This window comes from Catharus ustulatus, chromosome 3 (assembly GCF_009819885.2).
Source record: "Catharus ustulatus isolate bCatUst1 chromosome 3, bCatUst1.pri.v2, whole genome shotgun sequence".
NCBI lineage: Eukaryota > Metazoa > Chordata > Aves > Passeriformes > Turdidae > Catharus > Catharus ustulatus.
In genome coordinates, this window is record NC_046223.1 from 19063572 (window position 1) to 19075876 (window position 12305).

The following is a 12305-nucleotide window of genomic DNA, read 5'->3' on the forward strand; positions in this document are numbered from 1 at the left end:
AATTAGGGGTTTGGATCATGCACATGTGAAAGGGAGCCTGTAGGAATGACTGCAGGCATGGTGCATCCCATGTTCCCACCCCACACCTACCTACCCATTTATTTACCATCTTGGCAATTACTACACCAGGGGTATTGTATTTTTCTTATGATTCTCTTGAATCATAAGGAATTACAGTTTTTTATTTAATGTAATGCCACTAGCATAACATTCACTATTTCATCCATCCTAATAGACCATACAGAGAAGAAGCTAAAGTAATTTCCTTTGGTTGGTGCTGGGGCCTGGCTCAGGCCTTAGGTAAACCCCAAATATTCTGTACTCAAGTGCCAGCAGTCAGTGGGAGTGATCCCCTAAATCAACATCAACAACAGAAAAAGCAGGATTTTATGAGACTAAGGAAATCGTCCAACTGGTTCCAAGCATTCCTAAATGCAATTTCACAAGTGAAATGAAAAGCAGCTACTATTCGCTTAGTGAAATGCCAGACTTACCAGTAGAGATAGTAGAAGAAGGAAAGGAGGTAGAAGGCCAGCTTACACCAGGCCTCTTTTTGGCAGTAACTCAAGGTATCTGCGTTCATGACTGCAGGTGGATCATACGCCAGCTCTGAGCTATCTGCTGGGCAGCGAAAATACCTGAAAGAGCAGGAGAAGACACCTGGAATTACTCTGTAATAATCTGTATTAAGTATGTGCAGATATACACCTGACTATCACCTTCCATGATATAGGAGGAGTTCCCCTTTCTTTCTCATGCCTCTGTCTCCAGACATTGTAAAAATGAGGATGCTAGTCTAAGCACTTCTTCCTTACAGAACCAAGAAATTAGTGAATGTGGATTTTCTATGTTCTATCAAGTCTTCAGATCAAAACATTTCCCCTTCCTACAGAGTTATTTCTGGCCTATCCACTAGTAACTTACACATTGTGAGTGACAGTACACGGTGGTTTGCGATCACAGACTGCAGGAAGGATCACTGGGCTTTTACTGCACCTACACAACTGATTTCAGACATGATCAAAGGTGACAGTCCCAACCAACTGCTAACTAAGTTCCTCCAACTCTGAAAAGGGAAAATGCCAACATGGAGTAATGTAAGAAGTGGCTGACTAATGTTTTCTACATGTGGCACTGCTCAAGAATTTATCATCAAAATAATTTTCTTCAGAAAATATTTTCCTTCTTGCATAGGATAAATTTATAATTATTGTCAGCAAATGACTGAATGTTTGAGAAAATATTTTTATGAAAAGTTTTGTCATGTGACAAAAGATCTTCTTTGGCAAAGGAGTTTTTGTCTCAGTTACTTTGCAGTCAAAAGAAAAAGTCCTCAACAAAGTTAAGTTAATAAACTGCTCTAAGACCAGTACAAATTAGAGGAAATATTATTTCTGCTGCATTGACAAAGTAAGCAGAAGATTGCTGATTTCTTACATATGGATAAACAGATATATAGAAAGATATAAAAACACCAAGCAAGTGACCAGTAGCAAACTTTGAAAGGAGATGTTCTCAAAATAACTTTGCCTTTCTCCCTTCCAGCATCAGTCATAGCCACTTACAATCTCTAATAAGATCACAAGTTCTTTTATGGAGAACCACAGGTGAAATCTTGTTTAATTCTCTTGGATGGAGACATTACACAGTGTCTTCCTGTGGTTCTGGGCAGACCTTTGCACAATGAACCCAAACCTGCCTGTGGTTAAGGCAGGAGTAATTATGGAGTACTTAAAGTAAAGCATATGAAGAATCAAAGAAGATAAAAAAAGAATCAAAATTTCTCTCCAAAGGTAGATATCATTACTTAGAATCTGACCATTTTTCTCTTGAATATATTTGTTTCTAGAAATTTTTAAAATGGGTCTCATTGTCATACTAAGGACTGTTAACTCTTAGCAAAAGAGCAGCATAAAACATCATTTTTATTGCAGCAGAACAGTGGGGAGCAAAGCACTTGTAGCTTCACTTCATTTAGCTTTCTGAGAACTATACCGGCACTCTAACTTCTGAATAATACACTTTATCATATGACTCTGCATTACTACCAAGCTTTTGCAGAAAAAAATGTGTTAAAAAGCTACTGCTTTTTAGTTCCTGGTTGAGATGATGATTTTGACTTCTTTACAGAATTATTCTTCTGCTACCATATGTACCTTTGTAACACAAAGAGACCCTGACAGACAAAAATCATCTGTGCTTTTACAAACATTGTGAAAATGCAAAACTAGGGAAGTCTCCAGACTGACAACCACTGATGTCTCTTGGTTATTTTCAGAAGCAACAGAAGGCTGATCCTCCACTAAAATGCAGAGGAAGATGCAGCAGCAGCAGCAGCACTGCCTGTCTGGAAAACAACAGCAGGTTTTATGTGATCAGTGCTGGAAGCCCCTTGGTGAATATAAACACAATTCAGAGATCCAGAGTGGGAACACACCCACTTTTTCATATGGGCAGCGTGCAGAAACAGCTCCTCACCTACTCCAATCCCTACTCCACGAGTCTCTAAAAGAGAATTCCCTTACAGAACAGAAATTCCCTAATGTACTACTGTAAAAAAAAAACTTACTTTACACTGCAAAATAAAAAGCCAAAAAAATGTTGCCAAAGAAGATGAGACACAAAAATCCATCAACCTTCCCAGACTCTATTTCACAACTACAATGGAAACATTTCCTTGTTAGAACTGAATGAAGAGATCCAAGCTCTTTCAGATATGAACTGTCTTACAACTCCCCATCTGTGAAGTATTTAGAGCCTCACCAAGTTCCACATTCAGATTCCAGCCTATTTCACTTCCACATTTCCATTCACTTGCAGTGAGTGCATCCTGACACCCTTCAGAATATTCATCTAAGTAACTGAAAGCCATAGTTGTATTGTTATATGTTTTCCTTAGCCATTCTAAATCATGAAAAAATTTCCTTTTTCTCTGGAAATAAAATTTTCAGCTGCTTACAGGCAAGAGCCTCGAGGCAAGAGATACTCATCTACACTGTCCTTCATTTTTATACAATCTGCATGTGTGCTGAGCTGGCAGTCAGCATATAAAAGAAGGACTTACCTCCATAAGTGATAAAAAAGCAAAGGAACATTCAGCCCCAGTGTGAGCCACTCCTGAGCACATAAAAACATTATGCAGAAAAGACTGTGGATGGAGTACTCCGGCAGCACCAGCTAAAAGGAAAGGAACAGAAATAACAAAAGTCAGTAAAACAAACATTTCTTTGATTTTAGTCACCTAGGTAGTTTTTCAGAGAACAAATCAACTCTGCAAGTCTTGCAAGTGTCTCGTGTGTCTGTCCCTAGACACACCTCAGCTGGCAGACAGTGTGGCTGTGAGCAAGAAGCACAAGACCCAGGGCCAGGTTTGTTGAGGTCCTACCCAAGTTTGTACTCCAAGGGCTTGTTGAGAAACATGGGACAAATCACTTGCTGTCTTATCTGGTGTTCCAGATTTATGTCTACAAAACACACATTATATTCATGCCTCCCTCACAAAAACATTTTGAGACTAAATGAATGTCAGTAAAAGAGCTTTCAAAGAACTAAGTTTTATTACTGAATCATTCAGAAAGGAAACCAAGCTTTGCTTCTATATTGGAGGAGTGTCTTTGGAAAAACAAAGTGCTGTTTCTACCATTTTGATATGTTATATACACCATAAAGAGATCAAATCTATTACCAAGTCAGTCTTGCAAGCACAAACCCACTAAGACAGGAAACTCACTTCCTAAGAAAATCCATAGCTCCCTACACTACTTGTTTCAGAACCATGATGATTCTTTCTATTAAAAGAGAAAATGAGTGGGCAGCTGGCAGAAGCAGAAATTTATGTGATGTTGATTCAGAGCAGTTATTTCAAAAGGCACTTTGCTTTCTTCACTGCTTTCCCATTTCTTAGCTGTCTTTCTTCTCTTGTTTTCTTCTCGTGTCTTTTCTGAGCAATCTCTGTTTCTTTTCTTCAAGTCATAGAAAAGACTAATTTCCAGCAGTGCATATTTTTCAAAGCTAGACAAACTCATACACAACTCATCTGCATCCACTGCTTCATCTTGGAGATACATCAAGCAAAATTAAATCACAAAAGGCATTTGGGGGCTTTTTTTGATGTCAATTCATTACCATCTGTCAAAATGAGCCCTATTTTTTTTTAAACAAGGTAAAATTTACTGTACAGCTTCTCCAAATACCTACTGCCATACAGTTGTGCTCCAAGGAATTCCATCATCTTGGTTCTAGGAGACTTTCCACCTCACATGGAACATACTGTTTTAATTCATTTCACCTCAGTACTTGAAGAAGTCAACAGATTTGGGTACCTCTGTGACAGTGCCTTCAACTTCAACATTCTCAAGGGCTTCTCTTACGTGGATGACAAATCATAATACAATTATATAGTTCAGATTCCAGATGGTACTTATTTATCACTGCTGGATCTTTTTTTTTCAGTTTTAGAATGCGATTTACAACATGACTATAACCTTTTCCCAAAGAATGATTCATCTTCATAACAAATCGTAGACAAGAAAGGTCTTCATGATGTACGTCTGCCCACTAAACACCACAATGCTTAACAGCATATTACATTCATTTTCACAGATTTGATTTCTGATTCCAACACAATACACAAACTTAGCGAGACTGCAAGCCTGATGCCTGATCAGTGGGCTGGCTGGTAATAACAGGGAAGGAAACCCACAGTGAATATTTATGCAGAGCTTGAAAAACAACACAAAAATCTGCAGTGAAACTAGAAAGGAAACAAAGGAAGCAGAGGACTCTCAGAAGCAGGCTCACTTTCCAGTCACAATTTCTGGTGTAAATTAAATCTATCTGCACTTTTAGTAGAACTGCAAATGGGTAATTTATGTCTCTTCACCCTTTTTGTGGAATGGTATTTTCCTGCAAACATAAATAAAGGATCATTGCTGATCACTGCTTCTGGAGGGAATTCATGCAAAGAAGCAAACAAAGCCCAGCCTGCAAAGCCAGTTACATTCAGCTGATGTACTTCAGAGACCAAATCTAAAAGGAGGTGAGAGACTTTGAAGCATAAAGTACAGAAAGGCACTAACTAACAGCAAGGCTTATGAGGTCAAGTAAACAACAAAAATAAAACACTGCCTCAGTTCTTGGCTGTAAGAATCATCTTGCAATTTGACACTACATCCTCTGGGAACAATGGAAACTTGAAATCAACTTTAGCAAACATGGGATTCAGCTCCTGGAGAGAAGAAATTTGGCTGAGAAACAAGCAGCAGTCAATCCTTGTTGTTCCCACTGAGGTACTCAACTGAAGAGCAACTTCAGTGATACAGATAACTGCAACAGGAATTAAACCAACGTCTTTAATTCATTCCTGTGAGAGCATAGGAAGCTGTCAGATGGTAAACATGTTAGGATATAAATAGTACACTTCTATTTTGAACCAGGAACATCCTGATTCAAATAACGACCTCTGCTTTCTGACACAGCTCAAGATGAAGCCTGTAATGGTTACGAAACATGGAGAAGGAGAAACTGGCATAGCAGCAGAATTCTTAAGGGACACAGTTTGGTCACTTTGAGTCCCAAACTCAAATGGCACTACAAATTTACCACCAGAAATTCAGCTGGCTGATATTTCTCTGTGGAAAACCACAGGAAAGCCTGAAAAGGAAGTTAGCTTCTAGACAAAAAATATTGCTGCTAATAAAAAATGTGTTTTGCTACAACATAAGCAAGGGAAAAAGAAACCACTGTAGCTTTCTTAGTTTTGCTCTGATATAACTGTGTAGTTAAGTAAATGTCCACATCAGTAAACCCTTATTCACAAGTCATCATTCACATTTAAAATGTAAAACCTTAGGTGGGTATCATACTCATGACCATCTCACCACAAGAATTCATTCTTATACAAAGTAGTACACACACACTGCACATGTAGACTGATCCTTCTCTAATTCCAAAGAAAATCAGGCAGGCTTTGCTATGGATAGACATCCAGATTTGGCTGAACTAAGGAGCAGGGAAACAAGCACTGAATTTAAGCACCTATCAGCAGCTTCTTTCTGTTTATAGGAATACGAAGATCTCTTTAGAGAAGCTCAGTACTAAATAATGTTATTCTGTTTCCTATTTCCTAAATCCATTCTGTTGTTCTTATACAAAAGATAAATATGTCTTTTTCTGTCTTTATCTTCCCTCCTTATTCTGTTTATTATATATGGATTCCTCCTTCTCAAATGCAATTTTGATTTTACAGGACACTGCATCATTTTTACATGGAATGGCTCTGACAGTTTGTCTCACCAGTGAACAGGGCACATAAAATACCTCACAGAAAACAGAACTGGGAAAATATTACAGTAGGAATAATAACATCCCTTCATCAGTGCTATTAAGTTCTCACAGTTAGAAAATCAATTGCAACAAGTGAATCAAACAGATTTCCCACTCTGAAGCCACTGAAATGTCAAGATGCTTCTTTCCAGCATTTTGCTTAGACCAGTGCTCCTGAGTGCTACACAATAATAATAATAATTCTCACAGAATTGCTTCTCCTTCCCCCAAAACACTCTAGAGTCTACATCAGTCTCCATCTGTGCATGTCAACCTCCGCACTGCAACCGCGAATTTTACACTGTACCCTGAAATTGCCAGCCATTACACACTCTACCCTACCAGAGCTTCTGAGAGTTCATTACACTGCTAGAGGCTGAAACAACTTCTTAATGCATGCCTTCTCCTCCTACAGATGGCAGGAAAATCCTTGAGGGAAGTGGGGGTTGAATCTCCTTCACGTAACTTGAAGAACTCTGGTCATTACCGCAGAGGAAACAAGTTGTTCACCTTAAAAACACACAAAGCCCTTTCCATCCACCTGAAAGCAACAAAAAACCTGAAAGCATCGTGCATGTGTGGAATCGCTCCCAGGTCCCACACTAGGTCTGGTCTAAGTGCACGCTGCTTTATTGCAGTGGTTATTGCCACTGCATCTGCTTGCACTAGAGGATGACTGCAGCTTGTCACTACAGCGCTCATTTGCTGCGTTTTCCAGCTCATCCCTCAAAAAAGCTGACAGAAAAAAATCCTCCTCAGTAGCAGGGAAAGAGGGGGTGGAGGTGTGCCCAAGGTTTTCAGGACACAGGAGTTATTTCAATAACACTTTAAAGCCCATCCCTACAGAGCCTGCCAGAGCTACCCTGGGTTGCTGGGGAGTGTCAGCTGAGTTAAAGACATTGTGAGATCAAAGGGAGATTATTTCATTACTCCAAAATTCCCCTAACTGAACAGAAGTGTAGTGCAACCAAATGGAAAAAAGAAAGCAAAACCACAGAAAAAATAGTAGTAGCATGTGCCTTAGACTGAATGTGTATGTGGAATGTACATACTCTGAAACAAATAATCTGTTTCCTCCTGCTGGGGCACGAACCAAAGAAGGAGGGTCAACTGTGTGTAATTTAAACAGTTTTAAACATACTCTTTGCACTGATCAAACACACAAAACACTAAATTTACTCTTGAAATACACTTTTCTAGTGTATCTTTCTAATCTACTTTAAATTATTTGGGTTACTTGACTTCCAAAACCTCTTCTGAAAGGCTGCCCTAGAGCCCAATACAATGCTGTCACAGTAAATAAACTAAGGTTTTCTGTCCAAATATTCAGGTCCAATTTATTTCAATTCTCCCATTAAAATCCACACTTGCTTGTGTCTCCACAGACTGTTTGCTAGTTGCTAATTCAGTAGCATCAAATTCTTGTAACACAAACATGTAACAAAACCATTTCAAGTAATTCAAAATCGTGTTATCCAAACCTCTAGAAGTATTTAGCAGTTTGGTAGGTAGATTTGTGCAATTCAAAAGAAAATGCCTGGGAAATGGATTCCAGATCATCAAAAGGACAATGTGCAGTTGAACCTACTAAGTTCATATATACAACTTTATATTTTATCTGGGGGAGAGCAGCAGCACACACATGCAAGACTTAATGTTACAAACCAAATGCAGGGCACAAATTTAAAAATAAAGGGATATAACATCTGTGTTTTCACCCCTTCACCCACTGCTCAGGGTCACAATGAAAGCAGCAAAAAGCTTTGTGAAGGTAATTTAATTATTCTAAAGAGCTATTGGAATTTCTTTACACATTTCTTTTAAGTGGATGTGAACGTAAGTCACTCCACAGCACAAATACCAGACAATGAAATGACTAACAAAAAGAGCCTAATTACTATTCTCACTCCATATCCATCTGTGACACAGTAGCAGATCTAATATTAAAATACAGGATTTCTGGATGCTCTTTCCATCTCAGCTACTAAACACATTTATATTTAGGCCTATCATTTCACTTCTCATTGTCTCTTTCTCTCTTCTGCAACATGGGGATAATTATATTCCATTCTATATATTCCACTGGAGCTAGTTTATGACTGGAATATTTAAGCTTTTTCTTAAGATCAGTAATAACTTCAACAGGAGTGACAGATGAGAATCAGGTCTTTACAGGACACTCATCAGGAATATCTATAAATATTTCGGTATTGCAGAGCCCATGGGAGGTCACAGCAGCCAACAGGTAAAAAGGTTATGAAACAGATTTAAAAAAAGACTGAAAGGTCTGCAGGGCACTGGCACAATTCAAGAAGTGCCCCATCCTTGGAAGGCACGTCATTAGGGCAGATGTGCTGTGATCTTACAAGTGTATCTCCTCTGCAAACTGTTCTTTTCCACTCAGCAGGGATCAGGAGACATCTCTACGACCTTCCTTTTTCTAAGCTAATTCCGAACCAGTAACAGAAGCTGGGTTAGCAACCCTGGAGTGCCAACTCCTCTAATTTCCACAGCACTGGCAGAAAACAGGGTAATAAACCCCTTCTTGCCCTGCCTCACTTTAGCATTTCAGGCACAACCAGCCAGGACACCCCACAGCTGGGCTGTTCCAAGAGCTCCTGCTGCCTTTGTCTGCTCTCCCAACGCCGGGGAGAGCGGCAATTAGCGCAGCAGCTGTTCATTAGGAGCTACAAAACCAGCCCCCAGTTCACAGGCAGGGCTATGAATGCAGAAACCTCAGGGATGATCAAAATGAGCTTCAGCCATCTGCACGGCTCAGGAAGGGCCCTCAGGCCTTCTCCTGGGGGTCTGCCCAAGACTGACACTTCCATAAATGCTGAAAACCAAGGGTTCGCTGCAGGGCTGTTTCCGTGTCGGGTGTGCAGTCCGAGGAAGCGGATTTGGTGCAGTGCAGACGTGGCAAAGACATTTCCTTCCCTGGCACTACAACTAGAAATTTCTATGATTTCTTTATAGAAAATATCAGCAATGAGAGGCAAGGTAGGACATTTAACTCGCAGCAGAAAAAAATGGCATCCATAAACAGATACGGTGTAAAATAATCGTGCTCTACATTTAGGAATGATATTGCTTTTTGTAATTGCACAGTAGCTTTATAGGGTGTGATCCCAACTTAAACACGGAACATTCTGCCAAACATAACAGTGACCTTTGGTTTAACTTCCTTTGTTTTATTAAAATGCAAGTACTTTATTGCATACTGAATTAGAGCAAATATAGGCCATTAGCAAGTCAAATTCTGTCAATATTTCAACACAGCTCTGAGGAACAGATGCATAAATCGCATCACCCCAAGTGGCTGAGAAGTACACTGCTCTCAGGAGCACAGCACAGACAACATTACTCATCTACATTTTTGCTGCTGCATTTTCAGCTTATTCCACTGCTACTTGCGATGTTCTCCCACTGTAAGGAGTTATATTTAAAAATCCTCCAGGACAGCATTGGGAGAAGCTGAATTGTAGAGCAAGAGGTCATCAGTTAGAGAGTGACACTTTGTTTGGCACTTTGATTATTGACTAAACACTCAGAGATGAGGCTAGCGGCAAAATACACTCAGTTAAGCTGAAATAGTTTTATACATAAATATTTTCATGAGTAATAACACTATGAATATCTCCCTTCAAAGGATATTCCAGTTTTCATCAGGCATCACTCTGGTAAATTCTACTTCTCCCCCACCCCAGAGTAAAAGAGGGATAAAGACCAAACCGTGTCTGAGTCACAAGTCTGAACTCTTGCAATAGTTTTCATGACTTCTCCCCTTAGAAGCTCCCCCTGCTAAGAGCACCTGGCAGACACAGCAGGATCTATCTTCTCATTATCCCTACGTAAGCACACAGACATCCTTAGGCAATTATTCCTAAAAATAACAATTGTTATGTTCAAACTTTTTAAAAGTTTCAGGAACTTGTAAAATTGACTAAAAATAGCCTTGGCACAATTCGCTTAATCAATGAGTGTCAGCAGTGAATGAATTGCCTGCCAGAAATACTACACTTACCCTCAGTTCTTTAGTCCTATTTTAAAGACTTTCTTTCCAGATTTGATACTGTACCCAAAGAAAGGACAAAAGGGATTCTATTCAGTATTTTTGCTGCAATAGCAATACTTTATTAGTAAATATTCATGCAATCTCTTTAAAATAAAACAGAAAGTGTGAAGAAATGCACTACGTCTAGTCAAGCACCATTTATGGGATAATTTGTGTACAAATAGTGCCATCTCTTTGATCCCAATTCTATTATTAGTTCTGCAAAATAGTTCCTGTGCCAAGTTCTACTCTTTCTGATGAAATTCAAACTATGTGAGCGCCCAAAAGACTGTCTGAATAGGGAATGCCCCATTTATCCCATTCCACATTTCACAGACACCAGATGTAACAAAGCAGGCAGAAAATACTTAAGAGAGGGAGAGAGAGAAGCTTTTAGATGATCTGTACTGAATTTCCTGTCAGAGTGCAGAATTGAAAAAGGCAGCTCGGTAACAAAGGTACTGAAGGCCCAGGTTTTGTCTGCACTGGAAATCTATTACAAGATTCAAGGAAAATCATTATGTCCTTCATCCTTCTGGTGCAAACAAAACCTCTACCAAGTGTGAATCACTGTGAATATATTAACTCCCTCCTCATTTAGGCACTCTGCAAAAACAATTAAACCAACACAGAGCTAGTGAAAGTGTGTCATATTTCAGTTACAAATATTTTACTTCCTTTTCTTGTATCTGCACTTCTCCAGTCATCATTCTTTTTTCTTCCCCTTGTCAAACCTAAGGATAGCCCCATTATTTACATGAACAGGAGATTCAGAATTTATCTCCTGTCTCTTTTGACTAACGAGGGATGCTGTGTGAAAGTTGTCTCAAAGAACTCCGCCATAAGCAATGGTTTTCATAAACTTTAAATGGTGTACTAATATATTCTTAGCTAACTTCAAATTTTATCCCTGCAATGTTAAAAGTACTCTTTCCTAATGTAAAAATATCTTGTCAGAGCCACTCTGAAGGCCAGAATAAAGTTGGCATTATCATGCAATAGAAGTTTAGCAGTACCTTTCACGTAAGGATGGAGTACTGAAATAGAGACCAGTTTTGGGTTTCTCACATGTGCTCAGAGTCTAATGTATTTTAAAAACTTTTGGGGTTCTTCAAACAAAGGAGAACTTCATTGAATTTAGTTTTATGAAGCTTGATGCAATCAAGTCCAAATCCTAATTGCACAGGATGGCAAGCTTACATCCTCCAAAATCTGCAGGTATAATTAATGCCTTGGAAACAGCAACATCTTTTATTCCAGTGGCTGCATGCAAACTCTGGAATTTCTTCTGAGTCAGTTTGGAAGCTAATTTTGTGTGTGGATGTATAGCAGAAGGGTGTAGCTCATACTCAGTGTGATGCTGACAGTGATCTATCTCACCTTATTGCCTCTGTTTATCATTATTTCTGCAGAGCAAACATCCCAAGCCTCTAAGCACACAATACCAGATAATTTCACTCCCAGCAACCATCAATGTGACCACGGCCTTTTGAGTCTGACTCCAAACTGGGCTGGATTTGAACAGCTGCTGTAGAGATTCAAGATCCCATGCAATTATTTCACACAACAAAACATCAGATCCCTCAAAAACAGCAAACAAATTTTTTACCTTCAGTTAAAAATAAAAGATTCAAGCTCTGCCTGCTAACAACAAGCTAACACAAAACTAAGCAGGTCTCCAAAAACAAGATTTCTATCATCAGAACAACTGTGCAACCTTTCCTTTCCTGTTGTGTACGTCTTGCGAGTGTAAACAAATGTTCTTCATATTTATTACCATGTGGTTTTTGCAGTATCTGGCACAACAAGGCTTTATTCCTTACCTGAGACCAAAAGGGCTGCTGTAACACAAACACCAAAGCAAACATTATGGAAAAGGAGAGCCAAGTCTTGCTGAAAGTCATCTTGGCTGAAGCACAACACAACC

The 12305-nt window shown here is 39.2% G+C and overlaps 1 protein-coding gene across 1 annotated transcript in view; it reads right to left on the reverse strand.

Moving 5' to 3' along the window:
- The window catches only part of CNIH3 (cornichon family AMPA receptor auxiliary protein 3), a 57257-nt gene that overhangs the window by 13772 nt on the left and 31180 nt on the right, over positions 1 to 12305 (reverse strand). Inside the window, exons 4-5 of the mRNA XM_033055183.1 lie at positions 3065 to 3177; positions 495 to 638 (exon numbers count right to left, since the gene is read on the reverse strand). Of these exons, the coding sequence (XP_032911074.1) occupies positions 495 to 638; positions 3065 to 3177 (257 nt within the window). The remainder of the gene's footprint in view (positions 1 to 494; positions 639 to 3064; positions 3178 to 12305) is intronic.